This window comes from Gobius niger (genome assembly GCF_951799975.1).
Source record: "Gobius niger genome assembly, chromosome: 6".
In the NCBI taxonomy this organism is placed as follows: Eukaryota; Metazoa; Chordata; class Actinopteri; order Gobiiformes; family Gobiidae; genus Gobius; species Gobius niger.
In genome coordinates, this window is record NC_136857.1 from 7394881 (window position 1) to 7419206 (window position 24326).

Consider the following 24326-nt stretch of genomic DNA (forward strand, 5'->3'; position numbering starts at 1 on the left):
ATGTAGTACAGAAATATTTCATAAACTTTATGGACAGTTGCTGTTGCAGATTTAAGCCATAGCCCCCACAGAAGGAAATATTGTCTATGGCTCATTTGTGGTTTACATTATGAGAAATGCACAAATGGCACCTCTCATTGTGTGAAAAAAGCCTTGGCAGCCATAACGTATGACATGTGGGCAGAACGAAATGGAGAGACGGGGCGTAGCTTGTGACATGGCAGGAAATTGAGTTGCGCGGGCAATTGCACCCTCCTTTCCCCGTTTTTCCTCTTCTCTTACAGCTGCAGAGGAGAGCACAACGTCTGGGAGAGTACAGTTTGGAGTCACGTTTTACTTTCACCTCATTATAACCCCTCTGCGGTGTTCAACAGTTATTTCCTGCTTGACACACAGAATACCCTGGGGTAAGTAGACATTTGAGTGAAGCCGGCGCTGTATGAATGAAATGTGTGACAGTATCCGATTCATACACGTGGTGTCATGTTGAAGGATATTTGTTTAGCATGATTCTTGATAAAAGCCTGAATGTGGACTTCATACATATGGGGTTATACTATCAGTTGAAATGGATAGCTTTCAGAACAGTCCCAGCCAGGGTCATAATGTCAACCTGTATTTATGGTGTCTTGGAGAGGTCTAGTGAGCTTAAATCACTCATTGAAATTGGATAACTGCTTTGCAGGCCAAATGGAGCCCACAGCAGTGAAGAATAAAAGTACTGGATGAGTTTTGGTGCACACCCTCTTTGAGAGAAACACTACAACATGACAAATATGTAGAAAATTTGAAGTATTTTTCCAATTGAGTTTGTTGGTATTCATAAGATGGGTCACTTGAGGTTATGTCGGATAATTTTAACATTTTGTTATTTCATTGATCTTGGGGTGTCCCACTTGAAGAATTTTTACATAAGATTGTGGTTCTCAGTGAGAGGATGTGTCAAGTTGAGATAAGACGAATGTGGGAGTTTCTGGGTTGTGCTAAAACGTGTTTCTCTGAACTTTATCAGTCAACCGAAGTAGTCACTGTGACGAATATGACCTTTTGTAGAAATGCAAGTCTGTGGTCAATTGTAGTGTCTGTAACATCCTGTGGTGTTTCTCGTAAAGTATGTGTAAATTTCCTTTTCAATTTGTGTGAGAAAAAAAGGTGATTTTGTGTGTTTGCATGATTCATTCACTCCATACGATGGTAAGCTATGTATGTTGCCACAGCTGCCCAGGGTTAGACTGATGGAAGTGAGGCTGCCGGTCTGTGCAATACACCATTCACTCAGTCTCCCATTCAGGAACAAACCAGGCCTAAACCTGTGAAGCTCCCCAAATCTGACACAACTGGGCATTCTCAAGTATTAATAGGTTATTAATGAATTTTGAATTAGAAAGTGGTGTTATTAAGTCACACACACTGTTCTGGTTATTTCTTTCAAACATAGTGATTCCCTGTAGAGTGCACAAAGTGCAGCCCTCCATCTGGTATTAAAACATTTAATACGGAATGCTGAGAGCACCTTCAGTCCCAAAGATAATAATTCAACATCTATAATCTTGATTATTACTCTGTAATTCCTAATTGAATTCTGAATCCCCGCTCTGTCAGATAGTGGGAGCGTTGTGGATTATCTTTGTGATCTTTCTAATTTGGTCCTGTTGCACGACTTGCCCATTTCCTTTCCTTCGTGCCGGTCTTGATGTTAATTTGGGGTCAAGCTTATACCAACGTGTCAGCAGGTTTCCACTCGTAAGCACAATCACATGTGGGTAATCTTAAAACAGCACTTATCTCCTAAGCTAATTAACATCACGGTAACTTCCAACAGGATGCAGGCTGTCAGTGTCCACCATGTTGGAACTAAACCCACCATAACAGTTTTCTTGTGTTATTGTTTTCTTTTGCGTTTTGAAAAACTTAATATAGGAACAGGAAATTGGTATTTGGAATAGGGTGTGGGGTTAAATACGCTAAATTTCTCCCCACTCCTTTTTGGACATGTGCATTTGTAAACTTGTCTTTGAAATTGAGTTCACAAGTTTGCTTTTGTTCTTTTTGTTCTTTTGTCCTATGTTCAAAATAAAAATCATTATGTATTCTCACACTATAAAGCCGGGCTAGGCAAGTTTGCGTCGTGGAGGGTCGATTTTCAGTTTCAGTTTATTTGCCATTTGCAGTATAAAATCACATTGGAAAAAAGTGCAAGAAACGTTCAGTCATAAAACACAAAAGACTTAAATCCAAACAAGCTAAATAAGCTTAAAAATACATAAAAATATGGTTACATTAGAGTTCAAAAATAAAGCCAGGGGCCAACCCTCACCATTTTAGCCCAAAGTCAAGAACCGTTTTCATTATATCACATTATATCATGGCCTAGTGGGATGGAATGGACCCTTATTTGTAAAGCGCTTTTCACATGACACAAGTCCTGTACTACCAGGAGATTTTAAAAAGTACTGACAGTATTACTTCATTTTTAGAGTGCTTTAAGAGGTATTTGATCTCTCATTTGTGTAATAATATTTCTCAAAATCACCTTGGGGGCCAGAGGTTCTGTGCTGGAGGTCCGGATGTTGCGAAAAGAGGTCATAATTTTTACTTGTGTCAAGACAGTATAGCAAAGCAGAATTGACACTCATTTGACTTCTGTTGCCATGCTGTTGCTATGCTGGGGACCTGTATTAAAAAAAAAAAACAGAAATCCATATTGTTTACTTTTCAGCATCATATTTTGCCAATTGTGAGTCTTTGTTATTTTGCTGCCTGTGAACTGTCAACATTGCAACCGATAATACATTGAGATTGTGCAAGTCTATTTCCCTACACATTAGGGAAGCCATGTTGTACTATGGACACCTGGTGGAGTTGGTGCTTATGTGTTTCTTCCCTGGAGGCAGCTCTACCTGAATCTGTAAACAAAGGGTTAACTGTAGGTGTCTCCACTTCCCGTTTACCCCTCCCAGTGACTAATCTGCCTCACTCTCCCTTCACTACCAAGGAGCTCTGGACACGGCTCTACAGATGGTGTAAACATAAACATTGGAAAAGTCAGATTGTGCTGTTGTGGACGTGGAGTTTGGAAGTTAAAGTTTAAGGATTTATTTGTGAGCGGTTTTATCCTTGGTTTTCCAGAGGCTGCCGGTGAGTATGCAAGGAGTGCGTGCGTGTCCTTGTGTGGAGGGAAGGGAAGGGCTGTCAATAGTGAGTAGCTCTTGCATCAGATGGAAGCCATGTGGTGCACAAGGCTCTTAGCAGACTGTTCACTGTAGTCCTCAATATCAGGATTACTGTTGTTGTTGTTTGTTGTTGTGATTACTAAAGGAGTATTTATGAGCAGTTAGAGATGTATGTTGATAAGATCTAAAAAACAATTTATATTGTAATAAAAAGGATCTACGTGTAGTAAGAAGACTGTTATTTGGATAATGAAAATGGAGCCTTTTTATTGTGTTTTGTCTAAAATGCCTTTGTGTGTGTTTGTGGAAATGAAACTAGACTGAGCTGCTCAGGTCTGTCTGGTTTGCTCTCCTTAAATGCAACTGTGGCATGTTGTAAAATGTCCTTTTAAGAAGACTCAAAGTATCAAGAGTAACATTTCAAAATGATCCTGACTTTCCTTCCCCAGTGTATCTTGGCTAGAGGCCATGGGAAAACCAGCAAATATGCTGCTAAAGAAAGTCCTCCAACCAAAGTTGTCTCAAGCCAGTGTGGTGGGGGAGGCAGTTCCTCATTTAGATAAAAACTACCATTTACACAGAAAGTCTTTGTTTAAAACATTGACCAGTGTCATCAATGACCAAGTTGTTTGGATCATTCAGTATCATGTGTATTCTTTGGGGCGTAGGGCGTCTGAAAGCTCTGAGGAATGGCACACTGCTTTGTGAATGTGTGTTTGGGGTCAGGAGGGAGAGTCCTGAGGCTCTGACTGACCCACAGAGTAGAGTCTCCCATGACCCCTGGGCCCAGACCCACTCTATCCCAGAGGCTGTTCATGCCAGTCCAGCCCACTGCATCCATCACAAAGCAGGCATTTTGGTGTTTCAATCAATCAACTTTGAATTTGGCATAAATATCCTTCATATAAAAAAGCTTATCAGTTTGACATCATCTTTGAGGCTCATGTTTTTTTGTTTCTTCAAACAATGCATTTACCATTCACTACTGGATATTTTCATCTCCTGTGACAACCTGTGTAGTGAAGATGTGTATAGGCTATTATTCCAACAAGATAAAAATTAACACGCACATCTAATCACTGAATAGGTTTTAAAAAGCTGCAGTTGTAAATGAACATACAGTACTTGCATATATCCAATAGCCTAGAGAGAATGGCCTTTTTATTGTTTATTTTAGTTTTGTGTTAGTTTTGCAAATTACGTAATGGCAACTTCTGCCTCAGATCATAAAAGAACTGGGAAAACTGTCTTCTCTTCTTTCAGGTTTTTAAACGTGACATAATCAAGGCAGAAAAAAAACAAATCAAAACTGAAAAATGGAGCTCCAGAAGATGAACGGACACACCAAAGAAGACGGGTGAGACATTTGCTCGGCACATTTAATAGTTCACGCATAAACAGAATTCAAATAGTCCAGAACCTGTTTAAGGATTTTCTATTTAATCTTTATTTGTTTGTAGGTTCGATGGTCTTGATATCATTAATCCCGAACGTGAGGAGTTTTTACCTCATAAACTCGGGGGCAAGAAAGAAGCGCACTTTACAGACGTGAGTTACAAATGTCAATCAATGAAGTTGCTGCTGCTGGTGCAGAATCTCCATCTCTAATTGAGTACTTTTTCTATGCAGTTTGAAGGAAAAACCTCATTTGGTATGTCCGTCTTCAACCTCAGTAATGCCATTATGGGCAGTGGAATCCTGGGACTGGCTTTTGCCATGTCCAACACCGGAATTGTTCTTTTTATGTAAGTATTCAATGTAGAACAGTAGCAGTAGTAACTGTAGTCACAGTCTCGAATGGCACCACATAGAGGTGTAACAATATAAACTGCTTGGTGTTGGCGTATCAAATTGTGATTGTCCAAATCTGATCAATGCAAACAAAACGAAAAGCATCTTATATTTTTGCCATGTCACACACCAAGCACCTGATACTTTTGAAAGTAGGAACAGGATTTGTTTTGTTTATAATCTATAGAGACCAGGTTTTGATGCATGTTTGGTTCAGGGACAGAATTAAAAGAAGTTGGTTGTTTAGTTTAGTTTATTTGTTCATTTGAGCAGTTAAAATTCTGCTCAAAAGGAGTGGGCCGAAGCAAAAGCTTATAAACGCCCACCCCAAAATCATTACAATAAAAGTGTATATCACAACAATAGTACAAAAGAACATATTACAAAGTACGAGAGCCTTGGAACACAGCATGCGCACACGTGAACAAAACGTACCCGTTTGTGATTTAACCTTACACATTATTAGGCCCGAGCGCCATCAGGGCTGGCGAAGGGCCTCTTGTAATCGCGTAGAGTGCGCGGAGCGCACTCCCCCAAAGTGCGCGGAGCGCACAAAACGAGCGCGAAGCGCTCGCCTCCTATCAAACATGCACTAACGCACTCCTCTCGTCGTGCACGTTCCGTGCACGTGCACATGTATCAGAAAACAAACATTGTATTTGGACAGTGCGCGGAGCGAAGCGGAGCGCACTCACCCAAAGTGCGCGGAGCGCACAGAAAAAATGAGCGCGAAGCGCTCCCCTCCTCTCAAACACTCACTAATGCACTCCTCTTGTCGTGCACGTCCCGTGCACATACATATATAATGCAAAAATCAACATTGTAATTGTACAGAGCCCATAAAAGTCAATGGGCGACTGGTCACTGACGGGCACGAAGTGCCCGTCAGTGACCCAGGACCTCTACCATGAGGTAGGAATGCGCGAGCACTTTCCGAAAATATATAGTTTATGGTACCCGCGTAAGCGGAAACACTGTTTTCGTGTGAGAATATTATTCTTTCTTTCTTTCTTTCTTTCTTTCTTTCTTTCTTTCTTTCTTTCGCGCCGTCGCGATTTTCACCCAGTGAACATCGACGAAAAGTCCCAGATTTTGGCCCAAAATTCAAACCCGATCCGACGAAACTTTTGACTATTTCCAAATTTTTAATTTCAAAATAATGGCGCGTTAGCGCCACCTCAGTTTTTTTTTAACATTGTGAGATAGGACGCGGGCAAAAATGAAGTTTGTCGTAGAATCCTGAAAATCGGCACAGACGTGGATCATGACAAGTTGAGCAAAAAATACTATTACGGCAATGCCGTCGGCCATATTGGATGTCGGCCATTTTGGATGAAAGCCCGCGAAGCGGGAATCTGCCTCTATTTTTCACTTCGTACAAAATCTATCTCCTCCTAGAGCGTTTATCGGAACAAGCTTATTTTGGGTGGAAAATAATCTTGAGAAGTAGAACTTTAAAAGTTATCCAAATTATTTTTCTAACTTTTACGGATTTTATGCGGCGAAGCCGCAAACTGGACGAAGTATTTTGCGATTTTACGCAAACAATAAATGGCTCCCATTTGCACATATGAAGCCTGATTTCGTTCAAATTTTGGCCCAAAATTCAAACCCGATCCGACGAAACTTTTGACTATTTCCAAATATTTAATTTCAAAATAATGGCGCGTTAGCGCCACCTCAGGTTTTTTTTTGTATTGCAGGATAGGACACGGGCAAAAATGAAGTTTGTCGTAGAATCCTGAAAATCGGTACAGACGTGCATCATGACAAGTTGAGCAAAAAATATTATTACGGCAAGGCCGTCGGCCATATTGGATGTCGGCCATTTTGGATGAAAGCCCGCGAAGCGGGAATACGCCTCTATTTTTCACTTCGCACAAAATCTATCTCCTCCTAGACCGTTAATAGGAACGAGCTAATTTTGGGTGGAAAATATTCTTGAGAAGTAGAACTGTAAAAGTTATCCAAATTATTTTTGTAACTTTAACTTTTTTTATGCGGCGAAGCCGCAAACTGGACGAAGTATTTTGCAATTTTTCGCAAACAATAAATGGCTCCCATTCGCACATATGAAGCCCGATTTTGATCATTTTTTGTCAGGTGTTAAAGTCACAGTCCTAAACACTCTCATTAGGCAAAATTCAAATTTGGCGCGATAGCGCCCCCTATAGGAATTATATGGTGAGTACAAATTTTTGTTTCACGAAAATTAATATAATTTGGCACAAAATTCTATTTGGTCGCTCCGATCAGAAAAGTCAATCACACCTATGCCATATTTTTCACGGTGTTGCCATAGCGATGACCAGAATGTCCCATTTTATTGTGATGGAAAAATGTTAAACTCCATAATTCAGCAACATGTGCTTTTTCTATCTCCTCCGAGGAAAACCTGGCGAAGATCTAGAGAAGTGAGGAACCAAAGGTTATCCAAAGTACTTGGACAAACTAAAAGTATTTTCAACCCTTAGTAAAATTTAAAAATATGCTTCAGTTTGCAGATATAGCGTGATACAAATTCATACACCACACTCCAAATTATTATGCAAATTGTATTTCAGTATCAAAAAGGTAAAAAAAAAAGTTTCAATGAAACTCATGGATGGTTTTGTGTCTCGGGCTCTTTGAATCACTGACATTAATCTCAGAGACCTGGGAAGATTAGTTTTCAGGTTAAGCCCAGTTAAGGGAAAAACTACTGAAAAAGGGTGTTCCACTTTAGTATACAGATCATCATTTTCAAGCAACATAGGAAAGAAAAAGGGACTTTCTGCTGATGAAAGCGTGAAATAGTTTAATGCCTTGGTCTAGGTATGAAAACCTTCGATATTTCATGAAAGATGAAGCGCAATCATCAAACTGATAAGAGATTTGTGGATGATTCAGACACACACAGGTTTGTGCAGATTAAGGCAAAATGAGGACGGTTTCTGCCAGACAAACACATCAGATTAGGAGAACAGATGCCACAAAGCAGCATACAGGTATTTGAAGCTGCTGGTGCCTCTGGAGTCCCCCAAACATCAAGGTGTCGGACCCTCCAGAGGCTGCAGTTGTGCATAAACCTTCTATCCGGCCTCCCCTAAACTGTTCATTGAAGCTGAAGCAGAAACGGCTGCAGTGGCTCAGAAATACATGAGACTCATTTTCAAACAGTCTTGTTCACTGATGAGGCCGTGTGACCCTGGATGGTCAGATGGATGGAGGAGTGAATGGCCACAATGTCCCAACAAGGCTGTGACGTCAGTAAGGAGGGGGCGGAGTCAGAATCATAGGGAGAGAGCTGGTCGGCCCCTTTAGGATCCCTGACGGTGTGAAAATGACCTCTTTCTGACTGACCACTGTCTTCTATGCTACAAAAAGAAGAGCCGTGTTTTCCCGAACAAAATCCTCTTCATCATGACAACGCACCATGTCCTGCTGTAAAGAAAACCTCTGCATCACTGGCTGCTATGGGCATAAAAGGAGAGAAACTCATGATGTGGACCCCCTCCTCCCCTGAACTCCACCCTATTGAGAACCTTTGGAGCCTCATCAAGAAAAACTTCTATGAAGGTGGGAGGCAGTTTTCATCCAAACGGCAGCTCTGGGAGGCTATTCTAACATCCTGCAAAGAAATCCAAGCAGAAACTGTCCAAAAACTCACAAGTTTAATGAATTTAAGAATTTTGAAGGTGCTCAAAGAAGCTCCTCTGGTAAAATATAACTTGACCGGTTAAGATGTTTTTGATTGAAATACAGTGCCTCTCGAAAGTATTCATACACCTTCAACTTTTGCACATTTTGTCATGTTTACAACCCTAAACATAAAGATTTTATTTTCATTTTTTTACTGAACGTTCACACACAAGTAACAGACAACTGTGAAGTGAAAGCAAAATGATACATGATTCTGTTAATTTTCAAAAAATAGAAAAGTGAAAAGTGGGGCGTGCATAAGTATTCATACAGCATGCATGAATACTTTGTGGAACCCCCTTTTACTGCAATAACAGCACAAGTCTTTTGGGGTCTGACTCTACAAGATTAGCACATGTAGAGACTGACATTTTAGCCCATTCATCTTTACAAAACAACTCAAGCTCTGTCACATTAGAAAGAGAGCGTTTGTGAACAGCAGTTTTCAGACCTTTCCACAGATTTTCAATAGGATTTAGGTCAGGACTTTGACTGGGCCATTCTAACACATTAATATGTTTTTATTGAACCATTCCATTGTAGATTTATCTTTGTGTTTAGGGTCATTGTCCTGCTGAAGGTGAATCTCCGCCCCAGCCTCAGTTCTCTTGTGACTCCAGCAGGTTTTCCTCCAAAATGTCTCTATATTTGGCTCCATCCATCTTCCCAACTATTCTTACAATCTTCCCAGTCCCCGCTGAGGAAAAGCAGCCCCACAGCATGATGCTCCCCCCCGTATATCTGACACTGGGGATGGTGCACTCAGGACGATGAGCAGTGTCAGGTTTGCTCCATACATAACGTTTGTCTCATCTGACCAAAGCTCCTTCTTCCACATGGAGCTGTGTCCTCCATATGACTTCTACAAACTTCAAACAGGATTTCTTATGTTCTCCTTTCAATAATGGCTTTCTTCTTCCACTCGTTCATGAAGGCCAGATTTGTGTAGATACGACTTATAGTTGTCCCATGTACAGTTTCCCCCAGCTCAGCGGCAGGACTTCACAGCTCCTCCAGAGTTATCTTGGGGCACTTGGTTGCATTTCTTACCAGTGTCTCCTTGTTCAGTTTGTTAGTTTAGGTGAACAGCCATGTCTTGGTAAGTCTGCAGTGGTGCTTTACTCTTTCCATTTCCGAACAATGGATTGAACAGTTGCTCCGGGAGATGTTTAAATCTTGGGAAATCTTTGTATAACTTAAGGCTGCTTTAAACTTCTCCACAGCTTTATCCCTGACCTCTCTGGTGCTCCTGGACCTTCATGATGTTGTTTAGTGACCACAGCTCTGAGGGCCTGAAAGAACAGCTGTAATTATACTGAGAGTAGATTACACACAGGTGCCTCTATTTAACCGTTAGGCCAAGGTGTGAACATTCTGGAGTCATTAGGAATGTTATAAAGGCAATTTAATGCACTCAGAAAATACTGTATGAATACTTATGCACGCCCCACTTTTCACTTTTCTATTTTATGAAAAATAGCAGAATCATGTATCATTTTGCTTTCACTTCACTGTCGTCTGTTACTTGTGTGTGAACGTTCAGTAAAAAAATATAAATAAAATCTTTATGTTTAGGGTTGTAAACATGACAAAATGTGCAAAAGTCCAAGCTGTATGAATACTTACGAGAGGCTCTGTATCTTTGATTTCCGTAAATATGACCTAATGCTACAAATACAACAAATGACCATTTTCAGTTAATTACAAGCTTTAAAATGTATTGAAACAATGAGTTGCATAATAATTTGGAACAGTGGATTGAGTTTTAAATACCGTTTTCACTGGGAGATTTTTTAAACCACATTTAACCCTTGTGTGCCCCATAATTCAGATTTACACTCGTGGTCACCTGGGCTCATTTTTGACCCCATTTTGTTTCTCTAATATCTCAGTCATAAAATAACCTTTTTCAACAAGTCTGGGTTCTATCTTTAGTGTAGCTTCAGACTAATGGCCTGATACAAAAAAAATGTGTTTTTCATTTTTTTTCAGTGTATAGGCCTTGTTTATGTAAAAAAAACACCAAATCCTGAACAAACAACAGTCATAAAACATCAAAAATTGAATTCTGAGGATAACTCGGACTATCTGGTCAGTTTCCAAGTGGAAATAGTCAAACTTTTGTGTTAATGCAATTTTTGAATTTTCTCATACATTTGAATGAGAACAAATAGTTACCCTCGTGGTCACCTGGGGTCATTTTTGACCCCATTTTGTTTCTCTAATATTTCACTCATAAAATAACATTTTGAAATAAATGTGGGTTCTATCTTTAGTTTGACTTCATAAAAATGCACTGATAGTAAATTTACCAGTTTTTATCATTTTTTGGGTCGGTGGGACATGTTTATGTAAAAAAAAAGTCAATTTTTGAGCCAAAAATGTCCCTGTAACACTGAAAATCCTGAAGTGGATATAACTGGAAGTATTTGGTGAATTGGGCACTGGGAGAGGCTCAAAGGTAGAGCAGGTTCTGTTTTTGAAAAATGTTTCATTTTTGAGTGAGAGCAAATAGTTACACTCGTGGTCTCTGGGGCAAAACCCCATTCATTTCAATGGACATGAGCCGATCCTCCATGTTTTCTGTCTTTGACCTTTTGTACCGACTTCATTTGTGCTTCAGATATGAAACCATTATTATGTCTCCATCCCAGAGGACCTCCTCTACATGCACATTCACCAGATTTTGAATTCACATATTTTTACAATAGTTACAGGCCCTAAAGCCTGAAAACAGCAGCAGCTCTCCATTCATTTCAATGGCAGTTTCCTCCATGTCTGTGATTCCAGCTACATTTTTGACTTTTGCCTTTCATACCAACTTCATTTCAACTCCAAATCCATAACTTTTTTAAATATACACTCCACAGAGCCTCCACTACATGCACATGTACCACATTTTGAATTCAGTCATTTTTTCATAGTTTTAGGACCAAAAACCAGTGCTATAACCCAGTTTCGAAATACAGCCAAACTGTGATTCTCACTCTCTTATTTCAGGAAAGTCTCTATATTTTCATCAAAAATCTGCTCAAAGCAGAGTTTTCATCTTAATTCATGAACTTTTATCAAAATATTAAATGTTCAGTGCAGTTTGACAGTGAAAGTAAAGTACAGTAGAGCAGAATGTGTTTGGAAAAACAAAGCTGTAAAAGTTATACAAACAACTGATATTCTATAAACACCAAACAAATGCATTTATTTATACAAAATCATCTTTTTTGGTCATGATCTCTCCTAAAACTACTCAGACACTGAAATGCATCAGATTTTATGATCTGTGATAAAGCTTTGAGTGTTCACAGCGTTTTGTCTCTCCAGGTGAACAGTAGAACAGCTCATGTTTGGTTCAGGTGACGTTTATTAACACTCAAACTAAACTGTACCAAATACAGCTTCAGCACCACTACAGAGACAACACATCACAGTGAACATGTTCCTGGACCTTTAGAACAAATAAAAACACAATTCAAACACAGACACATCGTCCAACACAGACGTTCCTCCATCACAGCTCAGTTTGAAAAACAAACGTCCAAAAGAGAATCTCTCAGGTCAGTCCCGACCCACAGTCCACATCTGCACCAGCTGCTCTTAGAAACATTTATTCATATTCCATTGTATATGTCCTGTTATTTTTGTGAATATTTATAATGCTTTCATTGTGTTTTTTTCTGATTTTGACCATATTTCCACATTCTGAGGTTGTATTTGACACAGTAAGTCCGAGAGTCCACACAGGTTTACATGAACATAACATAGGCTGTTCACCTGCAGAGACAAAAGGCTGTAAACACTCAAAACTTTATCACAGATCATAAAATCTGATGCTTATTAGTGTCTGAGCAGTTTTAGGAGAGATCATGACCAAAAAAGATGATTTTGTATAAATAAATGTGCATTTGTTTGGTGTTTATAGAATATCAGTTGTTTGTATACCTTTAACAGCTTTGTTTTTCCAAACACATTCTGCTCTACTGTACTTTACTTTCACTGTCAAACTGCACTGAACATTCAATATTTTGATAAAAGTTCATGAATTATGATGTAAACTCTGCTTTGAGCAGATTTTTGATGAGAATATAGAGACTTTCCTGAAATAAGAGAGTGAGAATCACAGTTTGGCTGTATTTCGAAACTGGGTCATAGCACTGTTTTTTGGGTCCTAAAACTATGAAAAAATGACTGAATTCAAAATGTGGCACATGTGCATGTAGTGGAGGCTCTGTGGAGTGTATATTTAAAAAAAAGTTATGGATTTGGAGTTCAAATGAAGTTTGTATGAAAGGCCAAAGTCAAAAATGTAGCTGGAATCACAGACATGGAGGAAACTGCCATTGAAATGAATGGAGAGCTGCTGCTGTTTTCAGGCTTTAGGGCCTGTAACTATTGTAAAAATATGTGAATTCAAAATCTGGTGAATGTGCATGTAGAGGAGGTCCTCTGGGATGGAGACATAATAATGGTTTCATATCTGAAGCACAAATGAAGTCGGTACAAAAGGTCAAAGACAGAAAACATGGAGGATCGGCTCATGTCCATTGAAATGAATGGGGTTTTGCCCCAGAGACCACGAGTGTAACTATTTGCTCTCACTCAAAAATGAAACATTTTTCAAAAACAGAACCTGCTCTACCTTTGAGCCTCTCCCAGTGCCCAATTCACCAAATACTTAGAGTTATATCCACTTCAGGATTTTCAGTGTTACAGGGCCATTTTTGGCTCAAAATGTGACTTTTTTTTACATAAACATGTCCCACCGACCCAAAAAATAATAAAAACTGGTAAATTTACTATCAGTGCATTTTTATGAAGTCAAACTAAAGATAGAACCCACATTTATTTCAAAATGTTATTTTATGAGTGAAATATTAGAGAAACAAAATGGGGTCAAAAATGAGCCCAGGTGACCACGAGGGTAACTATTTGTTCTCATTCAAATGTATGAGAAAATTCAAAAATTGCATTAACACAAAAGTTTGACTATTTCCACTTGGAAACTGACCAGATAGTCCGAGTTATCCTCAGAATTCAATTTTTGATGTTTTATGACTGTTGTTTGTTCAGGATTTGGTGTTTTTTTTACATAAACAAGGCCTATACACTGAAAAAAAATGAAAAAAACATTTTTTTTGTATCAGGCCATTAGTCTGAAGCTACACTAAAGATAGAACCCAAACTTGTTGAAAAAGGTTATTTTATGGCTGAGATAATAGAGAAACAAAATGGGGTCAAAAATGACTCCAGGTGACCACGAGTGTAACTCTTTCTCAGAACATTGTAATCACTTATTCAAAAAATGTAAAAAAAAAAAATTACTGGTAAAAGTCATGGATGTTAACGCATATCCGAAAATTCAGACCATTTGATAAAACTATGACAGAGATACACGTCGACAAAGTGGCCACGACACAAGGGTTAAATGATCCTCGACAAGTTAAAGACTTTCATTTGAGTTGACAATTTAGGAAATCAGAGAAAAATGTCATTTGCATAATAATTAGGAATGCGGTGTACACATTTTTCTCTGTATAATGTATAAATTAAGAGCAGAGTTCTCAGTATTGTCAGTATTTTTTTGTTTTGTTTTTCTGACACAAACTTTGTCAGATACCGAGAGGGCACATTAGCGCATTCCAAAAATCCTAAAACTAAGACCCTCGGAAAAAAACTTAAAAAACAAATATAAAGGCAGTAGCAATACCGTAAATTTTGATTGAGGGAGACCAAAGGGGGCAGGGCGGTCGGCGAGGGCCGCTAATCGCCGCTTGCGGCTATATTTGTTTGTTGTTTCAGCTCAAATGATACAAATAAAAGAAACAGTCTTTTATGGAGTAAATGAACTTTCTTGTTCGGTTTTATGCTCAAGATGACAAATATTTGTAATGGTATTGAAAAAGTATCGTTCAGGAATCTGTATCACAATCAAGTATCGTTCCAGTACCGCGCTATTGGGAAAAGAATGTGCTCAGCCCCAGTGAGAGGTGAACAATTTCCAAAGCAAAATTCAGTGCAAGTTAATTTTTGTGACCAAATAAACAGTGACATTTGTAATAGGAAAAGCAGTTTCTATGCACGTACGTCATTTTGGTTAAGAATAGTTTATGGATCTAAAAGGAGTTTAAGTGTACTCAATATCCTTGAACTACAAATTGTGTGGCTTTGAAAGCCTTAGTAATTATTTTTTGCTTTCTCAAACAAATATTTAAATGAATGAACAATATATCTCCTGAAAATCTCAGGTCATTTAGTATCCAGAGGCAAAACAGAGTCCAGAGAACCAGAGTTTCCATAAATCACAACTGTGAGCTTCCACTGCAGGAACTCGTTTGGTAATTCTGACTTTTCTTACAAAAGTGCAAGGCTGCGGAATTTATTGCCGTATCTGAGTTTAAAATCTTGACTTCCAGACACAAGTATTGGCTTAAGACTACACAAAATTGTACCCATTTGCAAATACCTGGGTGTGAGGGTTTGGGAAAGCTGAATGAGTGTAGAAAATGTGTAGAAAGGCCCAACCAGGGTCAGGAGTTGAGAATTAGCACTAGCTATTAACTCTTTAAGCAACACATATGCAGCAAAGCATCATAACTGCCTGACTGCATTGTCCCCGTCCAATAAATGAACACAGGTGGTGGATATATTTATACTGAATCACATGGCAGTGTTTTGTCAAACTACTTATATAGAAAAACATAGTCAAGCAAATTGAGCTCCTCCTGTCACGTGGCATGTGTGAGGCTGAATGAGCTCAGACAGATTGAGTCCATGTAAACACACGCCGTAATACATGGCCTAATTATATTGTAATAACTAATAAGGATCCAGAATAGAGTTCGGAATTGAACGTTTTGTTAGTTAAGGGAAATTTTAGCTCTCCTTAAGTTGAGTGAACAAAAGTCAACTGTACGCTGTGTGTTTAATGATGAAGCATTTGTATGAAGTGGCAGGCTTGCTGTTAACATTTTTGAGACCGACTTGGTCTAAACTGAAGGCATTTCTCATGTAGATTATGACTTAGTTTTCTTTAGTACTGGTTTGGTCTTTGTTACGGGAAATCATTTTGTATTTTTGGGGAGGATTGATTAAAAGGTTGTGGACCCCTGGGTTATAACGACACAACCCCAATCCCTTAAAGACACACATAAAGGGGTTTAAGTTATTTATTTTGTCCTCTTAGTTCTATCACCGGATACTGTCAGGAAAGCCGTAACAGTAGGGCCAAATAAGGACACCACTCCAGCCTGGCGTACCAATTGCGTTTGAGTTGCTGGAGCCTGGATGTGATACAGGGAGGGGTGCTGTCCGGATTGTGTTCTCCATTGTGCGTCTGTCAGTAGTGCTATAGTATCTGTTCTGCCACCACTACAGAGTTAAGGCCTGATCTATTTCAATGTAGGAGCTCATAGAGACACATGCGGCCTTCCTAAATCAGATTTGAGTGGTTAAATATAGCCCCCGTAGCAATGACGTCCAAGACACGCCTGCTTGGATCAGTGCTCTGCTATGTGGCAAAGGGGTTGAAGCGGCTAAAGCCACTGGAGCGTTGAAAAGAGTTGCTTTCTTTTTCCCACAATGGTCTCCTTCACCTTGATGACCTCTGCTTTACCATATCATTTAAATTCAGGGACTCTTTGACTTTTCCTACCGATGTAATGTCTCCTCATGAAATACAGCAGGCCTAAATTATAGCTCGATCACATGCCGAACTATTACTGTTCTTTAGTTTGCACAAAAGTCCTTTAAAACAATAATAATAGTGACATTACTGAAACACAGGAATACTACTGCTTCTGAACTTAGATTTTAGTTTTAATTATGCCTGTGTTCATTTCAGAATCCTGTTGGTGTCCATTGCCATTTTGTCGGCATATTCCATCCATCTCCTGTTGAAAAGTGCGGGAGTTGTCGGTAAGAAAGAGTTAACTGAGCCTTATGTAATTTGCGTGTTTGGAGTTTGTCATGTGTTCTTTACGTGCTGGTATGTTCGTACGCAGGGATCCGCGCCTATGAGCAGCTCGGGAACAGAGCTTTCGGTCCGCCAGGGAAAATGTTGGCAGGTTGCATTATTACAGTTCACAACATCGGAGGTACTGGCAGCTGTCCTTTGAACTTTTTACAGATCATGTTACAGTGAAATAATGGGTCATTGTTGTGCTTTTGTTTTTTTTTTAGCAATGTCCAGCTACCTCTTTATTGTCAAGTCAGAGCTCCCTTTGGTTATTCAGGCTTTCCTTGGTAAACACGAGAACACAGGGTGAGTGTAGGCAGTGATAAGAGTCACTTTCTGTTTTATTCATTCATCATTACCCATCTCATGTTTGTGTTTACTTTATTTTAGAGAGTGGTTCTTGGAAGGAAACTACTTGATCATGATTGTTAGCATTTGCATCATCCTCCCATTAGCTCTCATGAAACAACTTGGTATGTTTTCCATTGTGCAGTAGACACACTTTTGGGTTCCCATATTTTCCTCATACAGTTTATCCTGTGTCACTACCGTTTAGTTCAGTGTACACACTATACTGAAGTGTCTGACACCGTTATCTTCCTGTTCACTGCAGGGTATCTTGGATACACGAGTGGCTTCTCGCTTTCTTGTATGGTCTTCTTCCTGATTTCAGTGAGTCTTTCGTCGGAAGGCCTCATATTTGCACAGCAAGATGGCTGTCAATATTTGTTTTTTGTTTGTTTTTTTAACTTGGGCATGTTTTATAGGTTATTTACAAGAAGTTTAACATCCCCTGTCCTCTGGATGAGCATGACAACTCCACTCACCTTACCCCCAACATTACTGATGACTTCTGTGAAGCAAAGGCGTTTACCATCAACTCTCAAGTGAGTAAGAAAATAGAAATGAAGAATTCAGAATGTTAAAGCATATTTCATATTTACAAGCCTATTGTTTTGTTAGACAGCGTATACCATCCCAATCCTGGCATTTGCCTTTGTCTGCCACCCTGAGGTGCTTCCCATCTACACCGAGCTCAGAGAGTAAGTCACAGACTGTTTTAAAACAAACTATTGGTGAACGAAACGTTAATGTTTTCATTCCTCCCCCAGTGCCAACAAGAAACGAATGCAGCAAGTAGCAAACATCTCCATCCTGGCGATGTTCGTCATGTATCTGATAACTGCCATATTTGGATACCTCACTTTTTACGGTAAGACCTGAATATGACCGGGAGCAAAAGTTGACTCTTGCGTAACTAGCGCTATGTAAACACCAAACTGTTCTTACTGTTGTGTTTATTGCAGCTGTTAGAGCCCGCAGGGGACTCTATTGGTCTGCATTGCTCAGTATTGGACTGTTTTGTTTGGTGCTGTAGGTGGGGTGGAGTCGGAGCTGCTGCACACTTACATCAAAGTGGACCCTCTCGACACGCTGATGCTCTGTGTGCGTCTGGCGGTGCTGGTGGCCGTCACGCTCACTGTCCCCGTGGTGCTGTTCCCGGTGAGAAACACTTAGCGCAAACATATCTGAAAGAAAACATTATATACCCGATAGAGTTGAGTTTTATGCAGCTAAAACAAATATTACAATGTTTCAACTGTCTCAGCATCTGCAAAAGTTCAATTGTAGTCGTGACTACTCATGAGTTCCATCTTAACCCCATTTTTTTACTTCTTCTTGTTGTCCCAAGGCTTAAACAAAAGACTTGCTGAAACAATTTGTGTTTAACTTTAATGTAGCTGTACTGTGTTGAAAGAATTTTGAAAGAATTGCAAATATATCCGTATTGCTGTATTCAAGAAGGTTGTTTCAAATCGTTCAGCTCTATTTACGGACAGCAGATCAGTGGGTAAAGCGCTCATTTGTTGGTCATAATTGTGGATCTAGAAGAAGAGTGGGATCTCTTATTCAAAACAAAACCAAAAAATATGTACAATAGGGTTGCCTCTGGGCCTAGGACTCCCTTGAAGTAGAGATTCTGACATTCATCAGGATTTTCTTGATTAAGTAAATGTCAAACTTTAAAAAGCATTCAGTGTAACAACAGTATTACATTCAGTCAAGCTTTTTTAACACATTAAACATAACATTCTTTCAATATCTTCAAACAAGAAGCTTCTAAATCTTTGAGGCTCACAGTCTTCACTTGATGTTGGTTTTTCTGTTATCTGTATCTGTTTCACCACGTGGCGATAATGTCAAGGCCTCGGAGCCCTGCGAAAGTTCTTGAGAAAGGAGTTTAGTCAAAGCACTAGCAATTGTATCAGGAATAACTTCTTTACGGCCAAGTGTTTATGAAGTAACCTTTAAAAGTTATGCTCTGTAAAAAAAAAAATGCGGTTGTAATAGTGACACGGCAAATTTTCTTTCAGATTCGCAGAGCCGTGCAGCAAATGCTGTTCCCTGAAAAACCGTTCAACTGGGTCAGACATATTTTAATTGCATTCGTACTCATCTTCCTGGTCAATCTGCTTGTTATCTTAGTGCCGTCTATTCGTGACATCTTTGGCATTATAGGTGAGTTGCACTGGGCTGACTAATGCACCACTTTGACAGTTGCAACATGAAGAACCCTAAATTGTGTTGTTTTTTTTTCGATCAGGTGCGACTTCTGCCCCAAGCCTCATCTTCATTCTGCCTGGAATCTTTTACATCCGTATTATCCCCAAAGAACAGGAGCCTATGTCCTCCAGACCAAAGATTCAGGTACAGCTCTGCTTCTGTAAAGTGACATGCTTTGTAATGGCGGTATAACTTTAAACATACAGTCATCAAAGACATACCCATGACACTGAGGCTACAACGCTGTCCTGTCAACATGCACAGTAGCATCACCCACTTGGTTATTGGGACACTATGAGAGGCTTTTTAGTTTTGTGAGACATATTGGGAATGTTTCATGAGTGTACACATCCATTTAAATCATCTCATTTATTTATTTTTCTTGCTGTTTTGTATTTTTACTAGATACTGTCTTGTGACTACTAGATCACACTGTGCTAATGTGCAAATATGAGGAATATTTCAATTCAATTCAAGTTTATTCCCATCTCAGGGTCCATTAACCTCTTAACTTCCGCCTGAACCGAGAGGATCTTTTTCCTCACGTCATCAGATTTTTTTTCCATTTTTTGTTGGGTATTTAACTCATTTTTGTAACTTTTTTGTCATTTTTTTTTGTCATTTTTTTTTTCGTTTTTGTTATTTTTTCGTCCATTTTTTCGTCCATTTTTTGTCATTTTTGTCACTTTTTTGTCACTTTTTTGTCACATTTTTGTCACATTTTTGTAATTTTTTTGTCACATTTTTGTCATTTCTTCGTCAATTTTTTGTCAATTTCTTGTGACATTTTTGCCACTTTTTCATAAATTTTTGTCACTTTTTTGTCAATGTTTTTCTCACTTTTTTGTCACATTTCCATCATTGTTTTCGTCTCAGTTTTTGTTGCTTCTACTTTTGTAGCTTTTTCCAGAAGCTTTTGGACTGGGGTAAAGCCAAACTGGATAAAATGTGCTCGGTTCAGGTGGGAGTTAAGGGGTTAAAGGACTAGACTTGGCATTTTAAAAAGACAAGTCAAACTGATCACGTGTTGCACCTATTTAATATTTGTGAGGGCCACTGTTATTTCATTTTCAGACAGTCTACACATAACGCTATCATAAAGCATCCGAGTTCGTAATATGACCTGTAAAGTTGTCACTCTGGCATTGACAAACATTTATGTGGCACGTTGCCGTCTTGGCTTCTTCAAAAGAACACGCAAAGCATCATTAAAGGCCACCTTTCTTATAATGAGTCCAGAGCTGACGAGGGATGCTTTAAATAAAGTCCGAGCCCGATTATTAGCATGGGCATACATACAACACTCTGCATGGTCTATAAATGTCCTCATCATCTGACATGTCCTCAGTGATGATGTGCCCGAGGTACTTGATTTTGTTAACAACATGCAGAACATCATTAGACTCTTAGTACGATTCTACTTAATGTCATGCTTCAGACCACGTGCTGTGTTGAGTATTGAGCAGATGTAGTAGCCATTATAAACTGAAATGTCCTTTTTTCTCCACTAGGCGGCGTGTTTTGCTGGGCTTGGCTTCATCTTCATGGTCATGAGCTTGTCTTTCATTATCATAGACTGGGTGACTGGGGAATCCCGGAGCGCAGGCGGGCACTAAGCTGCTGACTAAACAGACTCGCTACAAAACTGAGTGCCCACCAAAGCTCTCCCTGTCGGTAAATTACCCCTCATCTGCCCGAGAAAAAAAAAAAAAAGACAAAACCTGAATGCTTGAATCTATGCACACACCAAAGAAAAAAAGCGTTTATAATGTGAATATGAGGGCAGACCCATCCCTTACAGAGGAGGGAAGACGGGTCACGGGGATGTAAAGCAGTTTGTTGTGACTGAAATGGGCCTATTAGACGTTGAGGTATGTGAAGGCGAAAGAGGGATCTCATGACCCGAATGGCTGGCCAGTTTATGATCATGGTTTGGCATAAAAAACGGTGCAGGACCTGTGCTCAGTTCTGTGGAATCACTCCGTCACTGTCTGCCAGTATTCCTCTGAGCTACTTCCTTATCATCTCACATTATACAGTACGCCAAGTGTATTTTGTCATATTGAAACATGTATTTTGATAAAACCTAACCACGCTTACCTTTAATTTAATTCTGCTAAAAGGTGATTTGGTTTGGTTTTCCCCTGAATATTAATATGGGCTGAATCTGTTTATCTGTGTAAAACATACTGACATACATTGAGATAACTATATTGATGATTTCCAGAGGTGGGTAGTGCTTTGTTACTTTTACTGAAGTGCGTAACTTATTGGAGTAATTGTACCTTGAGTAGCTTTCTAACAGTTCCTTTATATTTCTACTTGAATAATGTTGATTTGAAGTATCAATACTCTTTCTTGAGTACAATTTATTTTATTGAAATTTATTTATTTTTCTATTTGTTTTATACTTGTTTGCCCGATAGCACACAGACATAAATCAGATTTTTCCACTGAAACAGTTACTCATATGCGGGCTGGGCACCTTTGGGTGCAAGACACCAAATAAGAAATAAACTAAACTAAAACTAAACTAAACATTAAACAATTAGTACTTTTTTTTTTACTTTAAAGCAGCACCGTGTAACATTTCACCCAATAAATACTTTTTTTTTATTACTTTACTGTAGACATTTTTATCTTTAAAAAATCCCCCCAAAAGACCAAGCAAACATGTGTATTTGCTGTGAGCGGCTCCTCAGACCTGGCTTGCAGCTGTACTGGAACGTCTCCAGCTCGTCTCCATGGCGATATTGACTAAAAGCAGCCAAAAATGGGATTTAAATAGGTTAGGTCCTCATCCAAATCCATTCTTTGATTTTTCATTGTTAACATTGACAGTTCCGTATTTCCGTCATTCGGGGCACGCTTTGTGTTGCTGCCACGGTATAATCGAAAATGTTACACAGTGTGCCTTTAAGTACTTATTTGAGTGACCACTTCTTACTTCTACTGAAATCATTGTTCAATAACGTTACCCCCACGTGAGTAAATATTTTGTCTGTTCTGCCCACCTCTGATGATTTTTTTATACTTTATCGAAAGTATGCTGCTGAGTTCTCCATTTTATTCGGTGCTATGTGTGTGGAGACTTTACCTCATTTTCATGAAGACCGGCAGAAAAAGTTACTGAGACACACGTGGTTGATCCAAGTTTTTTTTTTTAAACAGCTGCTCTTTTACATTTCATGACTGGGGGGGGGGGGCAGTGAGGTTAACCAAAGAACTACATTGCAAAGAAGGATGTTTTTGTTTTGTTTTTGGTAGATGATACTCTGCAAAGGTCACGACAAATAGAAACCTGTCCAGTGTTCGAATTGTTGTCATAGCACGCCAAACAACTGTGAGCAAAAGTAATAATTGATCTTAAGTTAAAAACAATGCAGTCTGTTTTCAATTTTTTGTGAAGTTGTTGCTCTTCCTGTACATTTTAAATTAATTTAAATGTCACTTGTCAATAAAAGTCTTTATACGTTTAGTCATGTCTGGTTGTGTTACTATAGCAACATATAAGGGCTTTGAAATTAATTGCAACCTTATCGAAATGGCAACTTTGCTTGTTTTAATTTGACTTTTCTGACGACTGCACTTAGACAGTACACGTCAAAAGTTTGGAAACACTTTTTATATATTGGCATTTCTTTATTGTCAACACTATTTACATCGTGATTAACATTGAAGACATGATTGATATATATATATACATAGAGTTAAGTAGGAAACAAAAACGGGTGAAATAACTCAAAATGTGTTTTATGTTTTCAATTCCTCAAAATTGCCCCCCTTTATTCTTGGCATCTCAATGAGCTTCACAGGGTCGTTTTCAACAGTTTGGGAAGTGAAAACCATTTCCGGTGACTACATCACATGGTGAAGCACATTGAGAAAATGTCAAAGGTGTGCAAAACGGTAATCAGCAATTTTGTCAGCTTTTTTTGTTTGAAGCATCATTTTGTGTTCATGTGTTCATTCATAAATGAATGCCTTCATTGAGAATCTACAATGTATATCAGGGGTAGGCAAGTTTGCGTCGTGGAGGCCGATTTGCATCATTGCCTAAGCGCCCAAGGGCCGAACCTCAACATTGTAGCCTAAAGTAAAGAACTATTTTCTGCAAATGCCAATGTTTTATATCAGTGTTTCTCAAGTGGAAGGGCTTTGGGACCCACCATTACCCTCGGATGACAAGCCGAGGACCCAAATAAAACTGTAATTTGTCATATATCGTATAAAATATTATATTTTCCACACAGGTTTTTGGTGAACAAGCAGTAGCTATCCCTTTAACACTGAAATTATGATCAAAATGACCCAACAATATTCATTTTAGCAGCCACAGTTAGTGTTTCCATGCAGTTTCAGATGGAAAATATTGAATAGAAGTTTCCTATAGACTCACGACCCACTGAAAATGGTTCCGTGACTCACTTTTGGGTCTCGATCCACCAGTAAAAGAATCACTGTTTAACATTACATAAAACCAAGCGGGATATTCCGACTGGACATTTTGTATAATACTGACGCTATTTCTCGCATTTTAAGAGTACTTTAGCAGGTATTTGATCTCTTATTTGCAAAATAATATTTCTCAAAATCATCTTGGGGGCCAGAGATTATGTGCTGGAGGGCCGGATTTGGCCTCCGGGCCTGACGTTGCCTACCCCTGATGTAAATGGTCTTGAAATAAAAGACAAAAATACATAAGAAAAGCATTTCCAAACCTTTGACGAGTACCATATATTGGTGAGATAATGTCTTCTGAAACCAACAAAAAAAATCTGTCTCCATCAGGAATGATTATGTATCAGACAAAGCTTAGACCTCTACAAACATGTTCTGAAGTCACTTTGGCATTTTTAAATTCCAGTCTTTTTTTTTTTTTTTTTTTTTAATCTTTATGCTTCTAAAGTTATTAAAAATGTGCTCTAGAATTTAACCTTTATTTTAAAACATAAATTGAATATTTAATCGAAGTTGTAATAAAAATTCCAATGACTATTTTTGTCTAAACTGCAGCACTGCTGTGACATTTCCAGTACAGAACAAAGGACTAAAGTACGTTGCGTCTTTTTCAAACTGGAAGTAACGCATTCATTCGTTGGTGCGTCTGAAAGACAGAAGAAAAGTGTGTGGGGTTGGAGAAGTGTGGTCTGTCTGTTTCCTGC

General features: G+C 39.0%; 1 protein-coding gene across 2 annotated transcripts; it reads left to right on the plus strand.

Annotated features, from left to right (window-relative positions):
* Positions 1-279: 279 nt before the first annotated feature.
* Positions 280-20881, plus strand: LOC306965064 (sodium-coupled neutral amino acid transporter 3-like). Of its 2 annotated transcripts, none has more exons than XM_079559292.1 (16): positions 280-407; positions 4437-4530; positions 4634-4721; positions 4803-4918; positions 16483-16556; positions 16643-16735; positions 16821-16902; positions 16987-17069; positions 17210-17268; positions 17364-17483; positions 17560-17639; positions 17709-17809; positions 17975-18099; positions 18972-19116; positions 19202-19305; positions 20673-20881. In XM_079559292.1, exons 2-16 carry the CDS (start codon positions 4490-4492, stop codon positions 20775-20777), a joined length of 1416 nt encoding a protein of 471 aa, XP_079415418.1. In that variant the 5' UTR covers positions 280-407; positions 4437-4489; the 3' UTR covers positions 20778-20881. The 2 variants fall into 2 exon arrangements, with proteins under 2 accessions (XP_079415418.1, XP_079415419.1); XM_079559293.1 differs by lacking the exon at positions 280-407 and adding an exon at positions 2984-3138.
* Positions 20882-24326: the final 3445 nt, after the last annotated feature.

Coding starts and splice junctions, on each gene's coding strand:
- LOC306965064 (XM_079559292.1), top strand. CDS start 4,490: ATGGAGCTCCAGAAGATGAACGGACACACCAAAGAAGACGG. Junction 18,100..18,971: donor TCCCCGTGGTGCTGTTCCCG/GTGAGAAACACT, acceptor ATTTTCTTTCAG/ATTCGCAGAGCCGTGCAGCA. Junction 19,117..19,201: donor TGACATCTTTGGCATTATAG/GTGAGTTGCACT, acceptor TTTTTCGATCAG/GTGCGACTTCTGCCCCAAGC.